At 42.3% G+C, this 23,267-nt stretch overlaps 1 protein-coding gene across 1 annotated transcript in view; it reads left to right on the top strand.

Annotated features, from left to right (window-relative positions):
* The window catches only part of Uggt2 (UDP-glucose glycoprotein glucosyltransferase 2), a 156,685-nt gene that overhangs the window by 130,826 nt on the left and 2,592 nt on the right, over window positions 1-23,267 (top strand). Inside the window, exons 35-38 of the mRNA XM_032917211.1 lie at window positions 2,830-2,990; window positions 4,005-4,119; window positions 13,530-13,646; window positions 16,044-16,170. Of these exons, the coding sequence (XP_032773102.1) occupies window positions 2,830-2,990; window positions 4,005-4,119; window positions 13,530-13,646; window positions 16,044-16,170 (520 nt within the window). The remainder of the gene's footprint in view (window positions 1-2,829; window positions 2,991-4,004; window positions 4,120-13,529; window positions 13,647-16,043; window positions 16,171-23,267) is intronic.

Genomic DNA, 23,267 nt, shown 5'->3' on the forward strand with positions numbered 1-23,267 from the left:
ATCTATAAAAGCTATGGATTTCCCTTTAGCTCATGTCAGGACCTTTTCATCATTAATCCTGAAAGTATGTGGAAAATGTACGGAATTTCTGATACACTAACTTGTAAGTGTAAGTGTGTATAAAGTAAATGCACATGGTACAATTTACATATCAAGGACAAAAGCGCATTATTTTCAAGTTCTCTATCAGAATTTGTTTATAGGCAGTGAGTGGGGCAACATCTCTTTGTAAGTCCAGCTCTTGAGAGAGAGGCAGGAGGACAATGAGCTCAATGCTGGACCCTCTGGAAACAGAAGACAAGGTTGGGGGGGGGGCACCTGCAGGGAATAGAGCAGGCAAAGAGAGAGGGAGGTTAGGGAGCCTCATCATTGGGGAGGGGAGAGCAGCAGCAGAGGGAGAGGGTAAGACTTGGTCTTAGGAGATGTGTGTTTCAGTAGCTGACCTGCCTTCTGAGCTGCTCTGAGGTGAGAAACTGTTTTGTGCTTCATTGTAAAACAGCAGGGGATTAAATGAAAGAATTTATTGCTGGTGCTCCTTTCTTGGAGTCAGCCAAAAAAACCTCTCTGGCTGAGCTGGTTAACTCTTTGTGAACCAGAGAGGAAGGAAAGGAAAATAATTAGGATGCTGTGTAGAGGCAAATATGCACAGACACATATACATTCAAATAGTCATACACCCCACACTCTGGCCGGGCCAGACTCACAGTCAGCTCCACATGGATTCACGCATGCTTACACACATACACATATACCTGCACACGAACATACAGACAGACAGACATGCACACTGGATGGATGGATGGATGGATGGATGGATGGATGGATGGATGGATGGGTGGATGGGTGGATGGGTGGATGGATGATGGATGGATGGATGGGTGGGTGGATGGATGATGGATGGATGGATGGATGGTGGAGGGTGGGTGGGATGATGGATGGATGGATGGATGGGTGGGTGGATGGATGGGTGGGTGGGTGGATGGATGGGAGGGTGGGTGGGTAGATGGATGATGGATGGATGGATGGATGGATGGATGGATGGATGGGTGGGTGGATGGATGGGAGGGTGGATGGATGGGTGGATGGATAGGTGGATGGAAGGGTGGGTGGGTGGATAGGTGGATTGGTGGGTAGGTGGAAGGGTGGGTGAGTGGATGGATGGATGGGCCAAGCTCCCCAAGCCATACCAACAACTTTATTACTTTTCTCTGACAAAAAGTTCTTTAGAAAATTACCTCCGAGATAAAATGTTTGATAGAATGTTGATACTAAGTTCAATGCAGTGTTTCATTATAATATACTCATTAGAAGTTTAAAGCAACAGTTCTGTCGTGGCCTTGCCTTATCATAGTACACACCTGTGACTTTATACTTGGATGGACCTAAATGTTTTTCCTTGAACACAAATTTGTCCCAAATCTATTTCTCTTTTTAGAGTGATTATGAAAGCTCATTGCATTTCTTACTATACAGACTTTACTTACTCTTCTGAGGAATGGGGACATTCTATTCTCGATTCTAACTTCATTACATCTTTCTAGCAACTAAGACCATTTCTAAAAACTTTCTTCCTAAAATTATTTGAATCATGTCAGGAATTCTATAGAATTATTATCTATTTGTCTATATAGCATCACTACAAGATAGTGCATCTTCATAGGTCTGCAGAAATCTGCTCATTAGGGTGGGTCAGTACCTAGTGAGCATTATATATGTGATAATAACAGGAAAGGCACATTAACAGCAGGAATCTTCCCTGAAATGAATTCCCCTGGTCCGTGCCTGTAGGAGCAAATCCATCGTAGATTCTATTCCAAGACAGACTCACCTGGAAGATCACCTGCAGGTTTTTAGCTTCTCCTTTGGCTCCTGACAGGAAATAAGGACATGACTTACCCTCCTATGCTATTACTCTGTTCCAGGTTGATTTTGAGCATTGGTACAAACGTTACTGCAGGGAAGGCAAGTGTAGTATAAGCCCTGCCATGAATACTGAGTTAGTAAAACCCTCCCGAGGGCCGTGGAGATGGCTCCACAGGCAAAGACTCTGCTTGCCTGACTAACCTAGCATGACCTGTTCAATCCCTGAAACCCAACAAAACTGGAAGGATGACCTCCATCCTCAGGCAGACCCATGCAGAAGATCACACTCAGTCTGGGGGAAGAAAACTTCAAAGAGATTAAGATTTTAACATAAAGTTCTCTCACCTTCGCTCAGCATTTTCACTAGTATTCTTCAAGCAGGCTTGAGACAATTAAGTAAAACAGGGCTGGAGAGAGGGCTCACCCACAGTCAACAACTCCACTTCCTGGGGAGCCAGTGTCCTCTTCTGGCCTCTGTGGGCATTGCTCAACATGGCACAGACACAAATTGCAGTCATACACATTAAATAAATGTTTTTTTTAAAAAAATGAAAACTTAAAACACGTTAACGTTTTCATTTAAGCTACTCTTCAAATCAAGACTGACTTTATTATTCAAATTCATATTTTCCAATATACATTCATACATTGAGGAACTAAGTGTCATGCGCTTTAGTGATAGTTAACCCCTTCCCAAATCGTGTTCTATAAACTAGCTTGCCTATAAATGATATGACTATGTATTCCTACTGGCAAGACCACAGTTATACAGGTAAGGAACATAAAGTTTATGTTTCTTTTAATTTGTAAGAACAAGGAAGAAAAATCACTGTGTGGTAAATTCACGTTGTATGCTGGTGTGTGGAAGACCACCTTCCATTACTGTGCACTGAGGTGATAACTGGAAACTCCCATGGAAAGCGTGCACGCTGCTGTGCCCTGAACAGAGACGCTCTTCTTCCTCAGATCGTGAGGCATGACCTGACAGAACTTCGAGACTTTGATCTGGATGGAGCTCCTTACGGATATACTCCATTCTGTGATAGCCGCACTGAAATGGATGGATACCGTTTCTGGAAGACGGGATACTGGGCATCACATCTCGTAAAAAGGAAATACCATATCAGGTAAGGCAGTGCGTGTCCTCTGCATGAGTGACTAGCATGTACATTCACACTCAGAGCTGAGTGTGTGCATGTGTGAAGTCCCTGGTGTACATGAACTCATAAGAGTTCCCTCGCCATCCCCATACCCTGCGGTCTCTGCGTCATAGGTATGCAAACTGAGGCAGCCCACACTCGGTGACTTGCGCAGGCTTTCCTTGCCCAGTACTTAGTTGAACCACGAGTTGGAACCAAATAATAGAGTTCAGGAGTGTGCACCCAAGGCTGCAAGAAGTAGGTTTGGGGGCTTAGCTCAGCTCAGTGGTAGAGCCGCCATTTAGGGAAGCGCAAGGCCCCTGGGTTCGGGTCCCTAGCTCAAAAAAGAACCAAAAAAAAAAAAAAAGAAGTAGGTTTGGTTTGTCCAAAACCAAGTGCAGATGCTGTCTTCTAACAGTCACTGGTTTGTAGGGCTATGACTTCCATGAAAACTTGGAAATGTTTGAGATGACCCTAAAATATATAGGTATTGCCATAGTTCTAAAAGACCGCAAAGTCTGCAAAAATACCAGAACATTGGACTCAAATGTATAAAGAAATATGTTAGGTTCTAAGGTACCTGTGCTGGTTTGCTTTCTATTGCTATGGTAAACAACATAACTAAAAGCTCCTTAAGGAAGAAAGAAAGGGGTGTGTTTGATCTTGCTGCTTCCAGTCCATCATAAAGGGAAGTCTGGACAGGAACTGAAGCAGAGAAACACTGCTTCCTAGCTCACGAGCCACAGCTTGGCTGTATACCCACCCGCACAGGGGCAGCACCACCACAGGGCTGGACATCCCTCCATCAATCATCAGACTTACTCACAGGCCAGGCTGTTAGAGGCATGTTCTCTGTCATTCCTTCTTCCCAGGGGACTCTCGCTTGTCCCAGGGTGACCACAGAACTAAACAGCACAGCCTGTGTGGTCCTCCGCTGCTATGAACAACCCCTGCAGGAGAGCCACATACACACAGACTGTTAAGGAGTGTTCCCTTTTACAGCGCCTTATACGTGGTGGATCTTAAGAAGTTCAGGAGAATTTCAGCAGGTGACAGGCTCCGGGGCCAGTACCAAGCTCTTAGCCAAGATCCAAATAGTCTTTCAAACCTAGATCAGGTAAGTAAACGTTTATGACAAATATATTTTAATGACTAAATATACATTTGTATATAATCTGTTTCAATATCCTTCATACAAAGTTGTTTCTTTAACACATCTTTTTCAATCTTGTCCTGTTCATGCAAATACCTCATTTTGCTCAGAATTTCCTATTTGAAGCTCAGTATTTCTTCTAGCACTATTCTCACTTTTCCCTTCCCAAATCTACCCCTTCTTCTCTGTGGCCTGTCTCACTTCCTTCTCTGTGGCCTGTGTCATTTCCTTCTCTGTGGCCTGTGTCATTTCCTTCTCTGTGCCTGTGTCATTTCCCTCTCTGAGACCTGTCTCACTTCCTTCTCTGTGGCCTGTGTCATTTCCCTCTCTGAGACCTGTCCCATTTAGTTGCCTTACTTCATTCGAGTCATGGCATACAGTCCTTCACATGCAGGCAAGCCCCTTTTCCTCTTATCTCTTGTGTGCTCATTCATCTTCAGTAAAACTCATTCTCCAGTGTCTACCTGTAAAGTGAGAATTTCTGGTTTCTTTGGAGACTCGGGTTATAATGATGTTTTGCAGGGGCTGACAGGTGAAGGAGCAGTGCTGAAGCAGACACAGGTGTAAGGATGCATGTTTAGAAAGAATATAGAGGACCCTTCCAGTTTGTGCCTCTGCCCGGAGCTGACCTGGGTCCACAACTCTCTGAACCCAAATTCCCTGGAGGAAAGAGCTGGATTTCCATAAGTGCAGACAGTTCAGAGAGTTCAGGGGGGAGACCACTAGTCCTAGCCCAAGAGGAACCCTCCTGGAGCCCTCAGGACACACAAACACTCTGGGATAGGACGCTTCCAGTTTCTGCCTGTGCCCAGAGGTAACCCAATGACATAGCTCTATGTACCCAGAACCCACTGGGAGAAAGCAGCTCTACAGAAGTGCTGACACACAGGCTTATAGGAGGGTCAAGCCACTGTCAGAGACAGCAAGACCAGCTACCACCAGAGACAACCTGATGGCAAGAGGCAAGCACAGGAACCTAAGCAACAGAAATCAAGACTACATGGCATCATGAGAGCCCAGTTCTCTCCTACCAAAGCAAATACTGGATATCCAAACCCACCAGAAAAGCAAAATATGGATTTAAAATCACATCTCATGATGATGATGGAGGACTTGAAGAAGGAGATAACTGCCTTAAAGAAATACCAAAAAAATTACAGGTAAACAAGTAGAAGCCCTTAAAGAGGAAATAAAAATATCCCTTAAAGAACTATAGGAAAACACAACCAAACAGGTGAAGGAATTGGACAACACCAACCAGGATTTAAAAATGGAAATAAAAACAGTAAAGAAACCACAAAGGGAGACAACCCTGGATATAGAAAACCTAAGGAAGAGACAAGGAGTTGTAGATACAAGCTTCACCAACAAAATACAAGAGATAGAAGACAGAATCTCAGGGGCAGAAGATACCATAGAAAACATCGACACAACTGTCAAAGATAATGTAAAACGGAAAAAGCTCCTAGGCCAAAACATCCAGGAAATCCAGGACAGAATGAGAAGATCAAGCCCAGGGATAATAGATATAGAAGAGAGCAAAGAGTCCCAATTAAAGCGCCATGAAATATCTTCAACAAAATTATAGAAGAAAACATCCCTAATCTAAGAAAGAAATGCCCATAAACATACAAGAAGCCTAGAATTTAAACAGATTGGACCAGAAAAGAAATTCCCCCTGTTACATAATAGTCAAAACACCAAATATATTAAACAAAAAAAGAATATTAAAAAGAGTGGGGGGGGGTTGGGGATTTAGCTCAGTGGTAGAGCGCTTGCCTAGGAAGCGCAAAGCCCTGGGTTCGGTCCCCAGCTCCGAAAAAAAAGAAAAGAAAAAAAAGAGTAAGGGGAAAAGTTTAAGTAACATATAAAGGCAGACCTATCAAAATTATGTCAGACTTCTTACCAGAGACTATGAAAGCTAAAAGATCCTGGGCAGATGTCATACAGACCCTAAGAGAACACAAATGCCAAAACCGACTACTATATCCAGGAAAACTCTCAATTAACATAGATGGAGAAACCAGGATATTCTATGACAAAACCTAATTTACACAATATCCTTCCACAAATCCAGTCCTACAAAGGATAACAGATGGAAAACACCAACAAAAGGAGGAAAACTACACCATAGAAAAAGCAAGAAAGTAATCTTCTTGCAACAAACCAAAAAGAAGAGAGACACACAAACATAATTCCATCTCTAACAACAAAAATAACAGGAAACAACAAACACTATTCTGTAATATCTCTTAAAATCAATGGAATCATTCTCCAATAAAAAGACATAAACTAACAGACTGGATATCTAAAGAAGACCCAGCATTTTGCTGCAAACAGGAAACACCCCTCAGAGACAAAGACAGACAATACCTCAGAGTAAAAGGTTGGAAAACAATTTTTCAAGCAAATGATCCCAAGAAACAAGCTGGAGTAGCCATTCTAATATGGAATAAAATCCACTTTCAACCAAAAGTTACCAAAAAAAATAAGGAAGGACACTTCATATTTATAAAGGAAAAATCCAGAAAGATAAACTCCAATTCTGAATATCTATGCTCCAAATACAAGGTCACCTATATTCATAAAAGAAACCTTACTGAAGCTCAGAGTACACATTGCACCTCACACAATAATAGTGGGAGATTTCAACACCCCACTCTCATCAATTCACTGAACATGGATATGGAAACAATCTTTGGAGCAGAGACTGAGGGAATGGCCATTCAGAGCCTGCCCTACATGGGGATACAACACACACACACACACACAGAGAGCCATCAAAACTAGATAAGATTGATGAAGCTAAGAAGTTGATGCTGACAGGAGCCTGATATAGGCTGTCTCCTGAGAGACTCTGCCAGAGCATGACAAATACAGAGGTGAATGCTAGCAGCAAACCATTGAACTGAGAACGGGATTCCTGTTGGAGGAATTAGAGAAAGAGCTGAAGGGGCTTGCAACCCCATAAGAACAACAATACCAACCAACCAGAACTCTCAAGGACTAAACCACCATCCACAGAGTACACATGAACTGACCCACAGCTCCAGCAGCATATGTAGTAGAGGATGGCCTTGTTGAGCATCAATGAGAGCAGAAGCCCTTGGTCCTGCCAAGGCTGGACCACCCCCCAGTGTAAGGAAATGTTGGGGGTGGGGAGAGGGGGTGGTTGGGGAGAGTAACACCCTTATAGGAAAAGGGGAGGGGGATGGGATAGGAGGCTTAGGTCTGGGAAACTGGGAAAGGGAATAACATTTGAAATGTAAATAAAAGATTATCCAATTAAAAACTGTGAAAGAAAAAAAAAGCTAAATCAGGATCAGATAAACCATCTAAACAATCCCATAATTCCTAAAGAAATAGAGGCAGTTATTAAAAGTCTCCCAACCAAAAAAAGCAAAGGACCAGATGGGTTTAGTGTAGAATTCTATCAGACCGTCATAGAAGAAGTAATAGTAATACTGTCCAAACTATTCCACAAAATAGAAACAGAAGGAACACTACCCAATTCCTTCTATAAATCCACAATTACACATATACCTAAACCACACAGAGACCCTACAAAGAAAGAGAATTCCCTTATGAATATCAACGCAAAAATACTCAATAAAATTCTCACAAACCAGGGTTGGGGGATTTAGCTCAGTGGTAGAGCGCCTTGCCTAGGAAGCTTGAAGGCCCTGGGTTCGGGTCCCCAGCTCGAAAAAAAGAACCAAAAAAAAAAAAAAAAAAAAAAAAATTCTCACAAACCAAATCCAAGAACACATCAAAACAATCATCCATCATGATCAAGTAGGCTTCATCCCAGGGATTCAGGGAAGGTACAATATATGGAAATTTGTCAACCTAATCCACTATGTAAACAAACTCAAAGGAAAAAAAAAACACATGATCATCTCATTAGATGTTGAGAAAAAAATTGACAAAATTCAACACCCCTTCATTTTAAAAGTTCTGGAAAGTTCAGGAATTCAAGGCCCATATCTAAACATAGTAAAATCAATAGACAGCAAACCAGTAGCCAACATCAAACTAAATAGAAAGAAACTTGAAGCATTCCCACTAAAATCAGGGACTAAACAAGGCTGCCCACTTTCTCCCTACTTATTCAATATAGTACTCGAAGTCCTAGCCAGAGCAGTCAGACAACAAAAAGAGTTCAAAGAGATACAAATTGGAAAGGAAGAAGTCAAAATATAACTATTTGCAGATGATATGATAGTATACTTAAATAACCTCAAAAATTCCTCATGAGAAATCCTGAAAAACAACTTCAGCAAAGTGGCTGGATATAAAATTAACTCAAACAAATCAGTGGCCTTCCTCTACTCAAGGGATAAATGAGCTGAGAAAGAAATTAGGGAAATGACACCCTTCACAATTGTCCCAAATAATATAACATACCTTGGTGTGACTCTAACCAAGCAAGTGAAAGATCTGCATGATGAGAACTTCAAGTCTCTGAAGAAAGAAATTGAAGATCTCAGAAGATAGAAAGCTCTCCCATGCTCATGGATTGGCAGGATTAATATAGTAAAAATGGCCATTTTGCCAAAAGCAATCCTCAGATTCAATGCAATCCCCATCAAAATTCCAACTCAATTCTTCATAGAGTTAGAAAGAGCAATTTGCAAATTCATTTGGAATAACAAAAAACCCAGGATACCAAAACTATTCTCAACAATTAAAGAACTTGTGGGGGAATCACCATCCCTGACCTCAAGCAGTATTACAGAGCAATAGTGATAAAAAAAAAAAAAATTACGGTATTGGTACAGAGACAGGCAGGTAGATCAGTGGAATAAGATCACTTACCCAGAAATTAACCCACATACCTATTGTCACTTGATCTTTGAAAAGGAGCTAAACCAGCAATGGAAAAAGTATAGCATTTTCAACAAATGGTGCTGGTTCAACTGGAAGTTAGCATGTAGAAGAATGCAAATTGATCCTTTCTTATCTCCTTGTACAAAGCTCAAGTCCAAGTGGATCACAGAACTCCACATAAAACCAGATACACTCAAACTAATAGAAGAAAATGTGGGGAAGAGCCTTGAATACATGGGCGCTGGGGAAAATTTCCTCAACAGAACACCAATAGCTTATGGTCTAAGATCAAGAATCAACAAATGGCACCTCATAAAATTGCAAAGCTTCTGTAAGGCAAAGGACACTGTCATTAGGACAAAACAGCAACCAACAGATTGGGAAAAGATCTTTACCAATCCTACATCTGATAGAGGGCTAATATCCAATATATAGATAAAGAACTCAAGAACTCCAGAGAGCCAAATACCCCTATTAAAAAATGAGGTACAGAGCTAAACAAAGAATTCACAGATGAAGAATATCGAATGGCTGAGAAGCAACTAAAGAAATGTTCAACATCTTTAGTCATCAGGGAAATGCAAATCAAAACAACCCTGAGATTCCACCTCAACCAGTCAGAATGGCTAAGATAAAAAACTCAGGTGACAACAGATGCTGACAAAGATGTGCAGAAAGAGGAACACTCCTCCATTTTTGGTAAGATTGCAGACTGGTACAACCACTGTGGAAATCAGTCTGGAGGTTCCTCAGAAAATTGGACATAGTTCTACCTAAGGACCCAGCTATACCATTCCTGGACATATACCCAAGTGACGCTCCAACATAAAAGAAAGACACATAGACACATGATCCACTATGTTCATAGCGGCCTTATTTATAATAGCCAGAAGCTGGAAAGAACCCAGATGTCCTTCAACAAAGGAATGGATTCAGAAAATGTGGTATATTTATACAACAGAGTACTACTCAGCTATCAAAAACAATTACTACATGAAATTCTTAGACAAATGGATGGAACTAGAAAATCTTATCCTAAGTGAGGTAACCCTGTCACACACACAAACCACACATGAGATGTAGTCACTGATAAGTGGATTTTAAACCAAAAGCTCAAATTATCCCAAGATACAATCCACAGACCACATGAAGCTCAAGAAGAAGGACGACCAAAGTGCAGATGCTTCAATCCTACTTAAAAGGGAGAGCAAAAATATCCATAGGAGGAAATATGGAGACAAGGTTTGGAGCAGAGACTGAAGAAAAGGCCGTTCAGAGCCTGCCCTCCATCTGGTGATCCAGCCCATATACAGCCACCAAACCCAGACAATAGTGCTGATGCCAAGAAGTGCATACTGACAGGAGCCTGATAATAGCTGTCTCCTGAGAGGCTCTGCCAGAGCCTGACAAATACAGAGGCAAATGCTCGCAGCCAGTCATTGACCTGAGTTAGAGTTCCCATTGGAGTCCCCATTAGAGGAGTTAGAGAAATGATTAAAGGAGCTGAAGGGGCTTGCAACCCCATAAGAGCAACACCACTAACCAACCAGAGCTCCCAGGGACTAAACCACCATCCAGAGAGTACAAATGAACAGACCCATGGCTCCAGCTGCATAGGTAGCAGAGGATGGCTTTGTTGGGCATCAATGAGAGAAGTCCTTGGTCCTGACAAGGCTGGACCCCCCAGTGTAGGGGAATGTCAGGGTGGGGAGGTGGGAAGGGTAGGTGGTTGGGGAGGAGGAACACCCTTAGAGAAGAAGGGGAAGGAGGAATGGGGTCAGGGTTTATGAACGGGAATGGCGATAACATTTGAAATGTAAATAAAAAATATCCAATAAAAATTTTTTTAAAAAGAAAGATTATAACTCCCGCAGACAGTGGGAGCTCAAGCTTTGCTCCCCCCCACCCAAGTCTTCTGGTGATGCACATGCACTGGCTCACCCTGCACTGCTGGGCTTTGCTTGAGCTTCTAGCTGCTGCCCCGCACTTGGACCAATGGGCAGTCCTCTCAGGTTGCTCTGGACTGAACTGCCCTTGCTGGGTGGTGTCTGCCAAGTGGACTGGTCTGCAGCTGGTGATCCCTGTGTGGTGTTTGTTAGTGGGCTGGACTGAGAAGAACGGAGATTAGAATCTTCCCAAAGAACTATGTCTAAGTGGGTCCACTTCCCCGGTGTCCTAATAACCTTTCTTTCCCCTACCTCTGGTAGGTGGGGGACTAGAGGGGAGGTCTAACCCTTATTAAGAAGTAGACTGTGAAAAATATGTAATTATCTACTTGACAAGCACCTTTCCCTTGCATTCCATTAAATTATTGATTATTGTTCCAAAATATTTCAGATAATTTAAACAGAAATGAAAGATAGTACAGCCAAAAATCCTTACTATTTCTGTTTACAAAAACTATTCATATTGTTTAGAATGCTTTAATTCTGGTTGCAGTATATGTATATATGTGTGTATACATATTTGTGTGTGATTGATTTTTGGAGAAAAAGTAAAATGGGAAACATGGTAGGAAGGGGTTCCGAATGGCCAGTGAGGTCTGGGGTTTTCAGTGTAGAGTAGGCTTGTTCCTGCGAAGGCAGTGTCTGAATGTGTTTCCTATGGAGGCCAAAGCATTTCTCATACTTCTATTCCCAATGCTGAAAGTGGGCATTTTGTGTTTGAGGAATATAAGAAGTTTGCTTATTTTGAGATTAAGGGCATACCTACTGTCCTTATGTTACCCGTAGTCTTGTACATGAATATTCATAGCTTTATTCTCAGCAGAGAGAACCCAGAGACCATTTTGTATTAGCTATCTATTGGTAATAACACTGTACTGTACATCCTAGTAGAAGAAAGGCTTTCTGTGTGTCAGGAACCTGCAGCAGGCATTGCTAGATGCTCTGCTGTGCCTCTCCGCATCAACTCTGTTGCCTGACATCATGAGGCGTCTTCAAAGCCACTGCACTGCATACTCATTGGCTGCCTGTGGGCTGTAAGCAGTGTTTGCCAGATGGCCTTATCTCTAGGGCCTGGGGAGGTCAGAGAAAGAGGGGAGACCAACAGAGATGAGGTCACAGTCTAGAATGGTCTTGGTTCTGTTGCTTTAACACAGTAATTTACATGTTAGTGGGACTCAGTGAGGTGTTTTCAACAATGTATGTGTGATACCTTACCGGCTGCCCTGCCTGTCTCCTCACATTTGCCCTCTCCTTCGCCCCTTCCCAGGCGCTACTCCATACTTGGTTTTCAGGTTGCACTTGGTTAGTTCCTGTGCATGAGCAAAAGCATGAGTGTCAGTCTCTGTACTGACGGCCTGCCTCACTTAACATGGTGTCCTCCACTTCACTTTTGCTGCAGACCACAGGATTTCACCTTTTCTTAACAACTCCATTGTGCATAAATACTGTAGTTTCTCTCCTCACTTTTTGATTTTGTTTTGTTCATTTTTGTATAGATAATTTCATATATCTATACAAAATATAGAAACTCCATATGAGATAAAACATGGTACTTGTCTTTCCAAGACTGGCTTAATGTGCTTAGTGTGATCTTCTCTACTCGTAGCCATTTCCCTTTGATGTGATTTCCTTCTTCCTGTTGGTCCAGGTGTTTCACTGATTGACAATCCCTTACTCACAGAGAGCAGTAGCTTCATCCCTTCTTTTCAATCTACACATTTTATTCCCATTTCTTGTTTGACTTTACTTTTCTAGGATTTCCTGTAAGATATTTAGTAGGACTGGTGAGAGTAGAACCCTAAAACTATGAATCATAGGGATACATGGAACATCTAATGCAAAATATTTGCATTAGGTAGTTATCGCTTAGTTAGTATGCTTAGGAATCTACATTGCTTAGGAGAAGGAAGGACTCTGACTGGAAGATAAACAGATCTCTCTCTACAAAACACTAACTCTCTCTAAAAGACTCTGTCTTTAGCTACTAGGCCCATTTTTTTTAATATGCTTGAAACCATGGTGCCAGCAATCCTTGCTTAGGAAACTTGTACAAGCAGAAAAGGAAAATCGTTCTTGCAACATCTTTACCAGCAAAGAGATGGAAAATTACTTGAGAATGTGGGGAATGTGGTGAAGTTCCACATGGGTGCTGGAGAGGGGTCTCAGAGGTTAAGAACATGCACTGTTCTTCCAGACAACCTGGATTGGGTTCCCGGCACCTACAGCAATGGCCTATAACTGTCTACAACTTCAGTTCCAGGGGATCTGGTGCTCTCTTCTGGCCTCAATAGGCACCGAGCACACATGCAGAGCGCCTTACATACAGATAGACAAAGCACCCATACACATAAATAAAGATGAATATTTTTTAAACTTAAAAATTATGTAACTAACCAGAGCAGGCACAGGTCAGCACTGGTTGTCTTATATCCTGGTTCTGATAGTCAAGGGAGTAGAGAAAGAGGCTGTCTGGGCACAGCAGGCAGCAGAGGGATGGTTCTTAGACCTTCCTCTTCATCTGATCCTGGATGTGGTTATAGGTCATGAATTCATACATGATGTGACATAAAATTATAGCATAGTAGTTTTTTTCCATAGGATCTCCCCAACAATATGATTTACCAAGTTGCCATCAAGTCTCTTCCTCAAGACTGGCTGTGGTGCGAAACCTGGTGTGATGACGAATCTAAGCAAAGAGCCAAGACGATCGACCTGGTGAGCGCCCGCGTCCGCATTTGCATAAGAGCCTGTACAGAATGTTCACGGTTAAGCATGTCTTTCTACAAGTCCCATGGCACTGCACTCCTCATGCTTAGTCTCCAGGGCATGTGTAAAGAGCCGTGCTCAGGGTCCCAAGCTACCTACAGCTGTGCTGATTTCGAGGACAGAAGTATAAAGTGACCCATGAAAAAGAGAAATTCCAAAGAAAGTGCAGTAGAATACGTGAGGGCCAGGGGAACTGTGAGAAGAGCATGTCTGTGACTCGTGGGCAGAGAAGGAGAAAACCAGAGTTTTCAGTCAGTTGGTAAACTAGGGATAGAGAATAGACAAGACCAAAGGAGAACTGTACCACAGTATAGTATAGTTAAAACCCTAAATACTTAACAAAGAAAACACATTTTTCAACTGTTTGTGTGCTTCAAGGGGCAAACACCTGTTTATTTGTGAAAGCAAGCCCATCAGAATGAAAGCGTATTTCTCAGCAGATACTTTAAAAACCGTGAGGGCTTTGAACAGTGTATTTCAAACTCTGAGAGACCACAGCTGCCAAGCCAGAGTACCCCGTCCAAACTGAAGGACACTTGTGTGCCGTCTCTCCACTAGATAGTCTACTGTAGAAGAAGGTAGACAGGTAAGCAAGAGAGGGAACACGTCTTGAATCCTGAAGGGCTCCTTTTTGTTAGGAGTTGGCGTGTGTCTATGTCCACATGTAAGAGGAGCGTTTGAGTTTGGATGGACAGAGAAAGGAAGGATGGCACAAATTTTGGTGTTGACACAAATCAGCTCTTCTTCAGAAACACTTAAAACTTAAGGAACATGGAGCTAGAGAGATGGCTCAGTGGTTGAGACAAGGCGGGAAGCATCTAGAGTAATTGCCAAAGTATCACGAGTGGTCCCAGCCCAGAGGATAAGACGTTGCCAGTACCGTGTCCTTCTGAAAGCTCCTGAGCCCCACTGCTGTCTTCCAGGACCCCACCACGAGGCCCAGGAAATCCTACTCACAGTGTGCAAGCACTTTCTAATCCAGAGTCCCAAAGTGTCCCATACTTCTCCAAAACCAGATGGGACAGGCCTGTCACAGCAGCAGCCAGCCGCCTGGTAACCAACTTCTCTTACCTGTCTGTGGCTGTGACAAGACACAGTGAGCAAATCAACATAACTCAGAGAAAAAAGTGCTCACTGGGTTTACAGCTGCACAGGGTTAGAGTCCATGGCCGTCATGCGTGGAGCATGGCAGCAACCAGGCAGGCATTGGAGCAATGGCTGAGAGCTCACATCTCGTTGCACAAGCACAAGGCAGAGAGAGCTGACTGGGAATGGTGTGGACTGTTGAAATCTCAAAGCCCGTCCCCCGTGACACACCTCTGCTAACCAGGCCACAGCCCTCCTCTCTCCCAAACAGTGGCACCTACTGGAAGCCGACATTCAAGTGCATGAGCTCGTGGGGGCAACTCACTCACACCACCACACGAGCTTAATAGAAAGACAGTAAGGCCCCTGCCAGGAGGAGGGTCTTAGAAAACAGCGCACCACTGAGCTGCTAGAGAGGGCAGTTTTTAAAGAGATACATGGCAGAAGCCTGGATAAGTCGTGGAGAAGGGCCGTGTTCTGGTATGCCAGATTGGCCCAAACACAAGGTGTCCAGCTGCCTCCTCGGTTTCTGTCACATCCTCACTTAGAGCTCCCAAGCAAGGGCGAGTGATAACAGAACTCTCATGTATCCCTGACCCCCAGCAAGGGCATCTTCAGAATGGCTGCTTTGGGTTGGCTTCCCTAGTGAACCATTTTCTATCTCCTGTCATCATCGATAGTAAGGCGAAGCACAGTTTCAGTGGTAAGATGTGAGTCCTGGCTTGTCTCCCAGTCTTGTGGTCTCCATTGAAAGCATTTGGACAAGACTCAGTGCAACATAGATTATAGGGTAGTACAGCTTCACTAGGCCAGAAGCTACTGCTGCGGCCTGCATGGTAAGCTTGTCTTGTATTGCGTTTCCTAGGCTGTGTCAGTGCTTGGCCTTGGCCCTATGAGGTGATGGATAGGCCTCTCTCAGAGCAGGGAGGGACAGAGTGATGTGATTCATCTCACAGCAGAGCGCATTGCTGTTCTTTACCAGGAAGCTTGCTGCTATGCTGCTCTCAGTAATTAAATCCATGTCGTTCTGGTCCTCTATTTCACAGGCTCTGAAGGAGTAGACAGGCCAACCCAGTGCCCATCACTAATTAATCCGTCTGGCTAATGTCTAGCCACCCAGTACATAGTGGGCTGTGCTTTTCACAATGGCACTGCCTCACATCTGCCCTGAGGCTCTCAGTGCTTCCTCTGTTTCCTGGAATGTGGTCTTTATTGTTGTTCTTGTTATTGTTTTACTAACAATTTTTGTTTGAATTTTAGTGCAATAATCCCAAAACAAAAGAACCCAAACTAGAAGCTGCCGCAAGGATTGTCCCAGAATGGGTCGAGTATGATACCGAGATCCGGAAACTATTAGATCATCTTGAAAATAAGAAGAAAAGTACAAGTAAGTGCTTACCCTGTGGTGAGATGTGATCCCGATGGTGTGCTGATGAGCTCAGGATGAGTCACAGTCTGGTCTTAGGGAAACCAAGTTATGTTAGTATTTCATTAAGAAAATATATGATGTGATTAAGATTTCATTTTAGGGACTGGAAAGATGATGGCTCAGTAAGTAAGGGGGAGCTGATCCTGCAGGAGACTCAGGTCCAGTTCCTGGCACCAACATGGTGGTTCCCAGCCATCTGTAACTCCTGTTGCAAGTGTTCTGCTGCCTTCCCTGACGTCCATGGACACTGATCGTTCCCATGGCGCACACAGATGTCTGCAGGGAAAATGCACACAGTATGACTAAGATCAGGCTCTAGGTCTCTGGGCATCCACTGTCCAGATCCTGGACATCCAGGCAGGTTTGGGCATGGGTTCCCACGTGTGTGGGCCTCAAGTTAGACCAATCGTAGGTCAGCCCATTTCCACAAGCTCTGAGCCACCATTGCCCCAGCACATCTTGCAAGCAGGACCTTGTGGGTTAAAGGTTTTGTAGCTGGTTGGTGTCCCAATCAACTGGATGCCTTGCCTGATTGCAGAAGATGGCTGGTTTGGGTTCCGTGGCCCCAGTTACCAGGAGTCTTCACTACTGTCACCCTCATGGATTCCAGGGAGTTCTATTACACAGGTTTCTTTCACATTGCTTCCCAAATCCCCCCAACTCCAGTCATTTCTCCCAAGACTCTCTCCCTCCACCCCTTCCCCTGCACTAGACCCCTCATCCCTACCCACTCGAAGCCCACCTGTGAAGTCTATTCCTCCTCCTGGGGGAGATCCTTGAGTCCTCCTTGTTACTCATCATCTCTGGGTCTGGATTGTAACATGATTATCCTTTACTCACAGCTAATATCCACTTATGAGTGCACACCATGTTTGTCTTTCTGAGTCTTGGCTACCTCACTCTGGATGATCTTTTCTAGTTCCATCCATTTGCTTACAAATTTCATGATGTCATTTTTATAACAACTCAATAATACTCCAATGAGTAAAATGAACCACTTTTTCTTTTTACCCATTCTTTGGTTGAGGGACATCTAAGTTGTTTCCAGTTTCTGGCTATTATAAAGAAAGCTGCTAACATAATTGAACATCCTTGTGGTAGGATGGGAAGTCCTTTGGATACATGACCAAAAATGGTATAGCTGAGTCTTGAGGTAGATGGACCAATTTACTGAAGACCTGCCATATTAATTTCCACAGTGGCTGTACAAAGTGCTCCCAGCAACCAAGGAGGAGTGCTCCCCTGGAGGAGTGCTCCCCTGGAGGAGTGCTCCCCTGGAGGAGTGCTCCCCTGGAGGTGTGCTCCCCTGGAGGAGTGCTCCCCTGGAGGAGTGCTCCCCAGGAGGAGTGCTCCCCTGGCTCCACGCCCTCAGCAGCACGAGCTGTCACTTGTGTTACTGATCTTAGCCAACCTGACTGGTGTAGAGGGAATCGCCAAGTCAGTCGTTTTGATTTGCCTCTCCCCAATGGCATTTCTTTGAGTGTTTCTTGGCCATTTGAGATTCCTCTGTTGAGAATTCTGTTTAGATCTGTACCCCACTTTTTTAATTGGATTGTTTGCCTTGTTGATGTCTAGTTTCTTGAGTTCTTTATATATTTTGGAAATTAGACCTCTTTTGGATATGGAATTGGTAAAAATCCTTTCCCAATCTGTAGGATAGCTCTGTCCAATTGATGGTATCTTTTTCCTTACAGAAGTTTTCAGTTTAATGATGTCCCATTTATTAATTGTTGATCTTAATGGCTATGCCGTTCTCTTCAGGAAGTTGTCTCCTGTACCAGTGAAGTCAAGAGCGTTCCTCAGTTCGGTTCTATTAGATTTAGTATCCAGTTTTAGGTTGAGGTCCTTGATCCACTTGGACTTGAGTTTTGTGCAGGGTGGTAAGATATGGGTCTCCTTCAATTTTTCAATGTGCAGATTGTCCAGCACCATTTTTGAAGATGTTATCTTTTTTCTATTATGTATTTATATTCTTTATCAAAAGTCCAGGTCTATGTGTGTGGACTTACGTCTGTCTGGGTCTTTGATTTGATTCCATTGATTAGTGTCTATCTTTATGCCAATTCTTGGTGCGTTTATCACTGTAGCTCTGTAGTGCAACTTGAAATTGGGAATGATGGGGCCTCCAGCGGTTCCTTTCTTGTTCAGATTGCTTAGCCCTCCTGAGCTGTCTGTTCTTCCATATGAAGTTGAGGGTTGTCCTTTCAAGGACTGTAAAGAATTATGCTGGAATTTTTATGGGGATTGCTTTGAATTTGTAGATCACTTTTGGTAGGATGGCCATTTTTACTTGATAATCCTACAGATCCATGATCATGAGAAGGCTATCCATCTGAATTTTTTTCTCTTTCTTTCCTCAAAGACAAAATTCTTGTCATATAGGTCTTTCAATTAATTAATGGTACCCCAAGATATTTTACAATATTTGGGGCTATTGTGAAAGGTATTGTTTCCCTAATTTCTTTCTCAGTCTGCTTGTCATTTGTATATAGGAGGGTACTGATTTCTTTTTTGAGTTATTCTTGTATCCAGCTTCTTTGCTACAAGTTCCTGTAGGAATTTTTAGGGTCACTTATGTATACTATTATATTAACTGCAAATATGAATACATTGACTTCTTCTTGTCCAATTTGTTCTCTCTTGCTCTCTGTTAGTTTTCTTATTGCTCTGGCTAGAACTTCAAGTACTATATTGAGTAGCTATGGAGAGAGTAAGCAGCCTTGTCTTGTCCCTGATATTAGTGGAAATGCTTTTAGTTTCTCTCCATTTAATTTGATCTTGGCTATAGGCTTGCTGTAATTGCCCTTATTATGTTTAGATATGTTCTTTTTATCCTTAATCTCTCCAGAACTTTTATCATGAAGGGGTGTTGGATTTCATCAATGGTTTTTCTGCTATCTAATGAGATGATCATATGGGATTTTTTTTCTTTCAGTGTGTTTATATGGTGGATCACATGGACTGATTTTTTGTTGAATCATCTGTAGGATGAAGCTTACTTGATCATGGTTAATTATCTTTTTGTAGATTTCTTAGATTTTGTTTTAGAGTGTTTTGTTGAGTGTTTTACATATAAGTTTAAAGGGGAAATTGGTGTGTAATTCTTTCTCTTTGTTGAATCTATGTGTGGTTTGGAGATCAGGGTTAATGTGGCTTCATAAATGAATTTGGCAATTGTAGTGAGAATTTTCATTTCTTAAAAAAAGTACAGACGTATTATAAGAATATGTTTTTCTTTAATCCCAGGTGTGGGATATGGGGATGCTTCAGATGTCCACAGCAGCTGACTGTGATTTTCCTCATGCTTTAGCAAGAGCATGATTTTGCAAGCTCAGAAAGTTTTGTGATTGTGTGATGTCTGGGGACTTTTTAAGAGAGTATACAAATGCTAGAATCCCAGCACAGGGTTGGTTTCGGTGATGGGTTGTTGATTGGTTGGTTTTGGTGATTGGTTGGTTTTGGTGATTGGTTGTTGATTGGTTGGTTTTGGTGATTGGTGGTTGATTGGTTGGTTTTGGTGATGGGTTGTTGATTGGTTGTTGATTGGTTGCTTTGGTTGCTGGTGGCTGCAGTTTGTTAAGTAGTGTACAAAGAAGAAACAAGAAGATAGTCTGATGGTGAGGATCAAACTTGCCCCCAAGGATCTCGATGCCCCTATACCAGCAGGAAGTAGTTTAATGATGATGTCACCCCCTTTGCCCTCTGTTTTTTTCTCCTAACTAGTGTTAGAGGGTTGAAAAGCGGAGGAAAAGGTTGGAGAAGGGTGGAATTAAAAAGAACCAACAAAGTAGCCAAAAGGCCAGCTACAGACAATTTCCGTTCTGTTGCTATTTTGTGCAATAATTTGAGGATTGTCATTAGCTCCTCTTTGAAAATAAAGTAGAATTCTGTGCTAAAACTGACCCTCAGCCATTTTTTTTTGATTGGGAGACATTTAATGCCTGCTTCTTTTTTCCATGGTTTAATAGGTCTTTTTAAATTGTTTGTCTGATCTTGACTTAACTTTGGTAAGTGGTATCTATCAAAAAAATGTTCATTCTGGTTAGATTTTCCTATTTTGTGGAATAGAAGCTTTTAACTATGATCTAATGATTTTTTGGATTTCTTCAATGTCTGTTGTTATGCTCCCTTTTAATTTCTAATTTTGTTAATTTGTTTATTCTCCCTCCAACTTTTAGTTTGGATACGGATTTGTCTACTTGTTGATTCTTTCAAAGAACCAACTCTTTGTTTTTATTTTTCTCTTGTTTCTGTTTCTTTGATTTCAACCCCAAGTTTGATTATTTCCTACCATAGACTCCTCTTGGGTGTGCTTGCTTCTTTCTGTTCTAGACTTTTCAGGTGTGCTATTAAGGTGCTGGTATGAGATCCCTCCAATCTCATTGTGAAGGCACTCGGTGCCATGAGCTTTCCTCCAAGCACCAACTTCATTGTGTCCCATAAGCTGAGTATGTTGTGTCTTCAGTTCATCTTCACTGAACACTAAAACATCTTTGATTTCTTTATTCCTGCCCTCATCTAGGGGTTCTTCAGTAAAGAGTTCTTCAGTGTCCATGAGGTTGTAGGCTTTGTGTTCTTCCTTTTGTTGTCAAAATACAGCTTTAATCTGTGCTGGTCTGATAGGACGCAGAGGGTATTTCAGTTTCTTTGTATCTGTTGAGATTTGCTTTGTGACTGATTATGTGGACAATTTTGGAGAAAGTTCATGAGGTCCTGAGAAAAGGGTTATATTCTTTTGTGTTTGGGTGAAATCTTCTGTAAGTACATCAGGTCATTTGGTTTGTCATGTCTGTTAGCTCCAATATTTCTGTTTCATTTTTGTCTGGATTCCATGTCCATTGCTATGAGTGGATTTCCAGTATCACTGTGTGGGGCATCCAAATGTGATTTTAAGAGATGTTTCTTTTACAAAAGTGGGTGTCCTTGCATTCAGAGCATAGATGTTAAGAACTCAAATATCTGGATGGATTTTTTTCTGAGCATGTAGTGTTCTTTTCCTATCTCTTTTTATTGTCTCAGCTTGAAGCCCACTTTGTTAGGTATTAGAATGCCTACACCAGCTTGTTTCTTAGTCCATTTGCTTGGAATACCTTTTTCCAAACCTTTATCCTAAAGTAATGTCTAAGATGTATTTCTTGGATGCAGCAAAAGGATGAATTTTGTTTTTCTGTTATTGTGTGTCTTTTTATTGGGGAATTGAGTCCATTGATATTGAGAGACATCAATTACCAGTGTTTGTTAATTCCTGTTATTGGTGGCAGTGGCTGTAGTAGTGTGTGTGTGTGTGTGTGTGTGTGTGTGTGTGTGTGTGCGCGTGTGTGTGTGTGTGTGTGTGCGCGTGTGTGTGTGTGTTGCCCTTCTTTTTGTTTTGCAGGGTGAAATAATTTCATGTATGTAGTTAACTTCCTTGAGTTGGAGCTTTCTTTCTAGTGTCTTCTTTAGGGCTGGGTTTGTGGGAAGTTTAAATTTAAATTTATCGTGGCATAATTTGTTTTCTTAATCTATGATGATTGATAGCTTTGCTAGGTGTGGTAGTCTGGACTTATATCTATCTGTAGTCTCTTAGAGTTTGAAAGACATCTATCTGCCCAAGCCCCCCTGGCTTTTAAAGTCTATTGAGAAGTCAGGTATAATTCTGATAGTTCTACCTTTATGTGTCACTCGGCCTTTTCCCTTGCAGCTTTTAATATTCTTCTTTGTCCTATATGTTTAGTGTTTTGGTTATTATGCGGTGGTGGTGGACTGTGTGAGGACTTTCTTTTCTGGAACAATCCATGTGGTGTTCTGAATGCTTCTCTCTTTACAGGCATCTCCTATAGCTTAGGGAAATTTTCTTCAATGATTTTGTTGAAAATATTTTCTGGACCTTTGAGCTGGGATTCATTTTCTTCTATTATTCTTAGGTTTGTTGCTTTCATGGTGTCCCAGATTTCCTGGATGTTTTGTGTCAGGAAGTTTTTTAGATTTAACATTTTCTTTCACTGATACATCAATTTCCTTTTCATATCTTCCATGCCTGAGAGCCTCTTTCCCATCTCCTTTATTGTTAGTTTCTGCTTACTCACCTAGATTCTCCAGTTCCAGTTTCCTCAGTATGTATTTTCTTTATTGACTCTATTTCCATTTCAAGTCTTGAACCAGTTTCCTCATTTCCTTCCACTGTTTGTTATTAAATTTCTTTAAGGGATTTATTCATTTCCTCCATTTTTGTTTGTTCGTATTTTTCTCACTTTTTTAAAGGAATTTGTTCACTGCCTCTTTAGGGACCTCTATCATCTTCATAAAGTTGGTTAAGGTCTTTCTTGTGCTTCAGCGCTGTTGGAATATCCTGGGCTTGGTGTAGTAGGAAAGCTAGGCTCTGGTGATGATGCATTGCCCTGGATATTGTTGAGTGTGTCCTAACTGCTGGTGTCTGGGCACCTAGCTTTGGGGGATTATAGATCTAGGTGCCGCCTTCTGGGTTTGTCATCATTGGATGTTTGTTGTCCTATTTCCTCCTGGCCTTCTGGCCTATATGGTGTTTGGTTGAACCAGAGTTTGAGGCTGGAGATCTGGTGGCCAGTGTGGCCTCTGCTCCAGCATGGAGTCTCTGCTTGAGTCGAAGACTGGTCTTCTCGCAGGTGGCCTGTGGTTGGGCAAGATGTATCTGTCCGAGGGAATCAGGGAATGGAGAAGGTTTAAGGGCGGGTGGCCTACCTGAACATCTGATAAGTATGGCCTGTTGCTGGACAGGGGTGTGTGGCCTGTCGCTGGTCAGGGGTTTGGTGCCAGAAATCACACCCAGGACTTAACACATGATAGACACACACTGTACTCCTGACCTGCACCCCAGTCCTGCTTCCCTCGGTAACAGCTAAATAATAGATAGAATACATATGTCCATGCTTCATTTGTCTTTTCAGCCGTTGACAACTGGGCTGTTGTATTTCTTAGCTATTATAAATAATACTGTCTCTGAAGTATCTCTTCGAGACTCTACTTCTAATTCTTTTGACTATACAGAAATGAAATTTGATGAATCAAATGCTAAGTGTTAAGTTTTTGTTACTCTCTGT

Source organism: Rattus rattus, chromosome 12 (genome assembly GCF_011064425.1).
Source record: "Rattus rattus isolate New Zealand chromosome 12, Rrattus_CSIRO_v1, whole genome shotgun sequence".
In the NCBI taxonomy this organism is placed as follows: domain Eukaryota; kingdom Metazoa; phylum Chordata; class Mammalia; order Rodentia; family Muridae; genus Rattus; species Rattus rattus.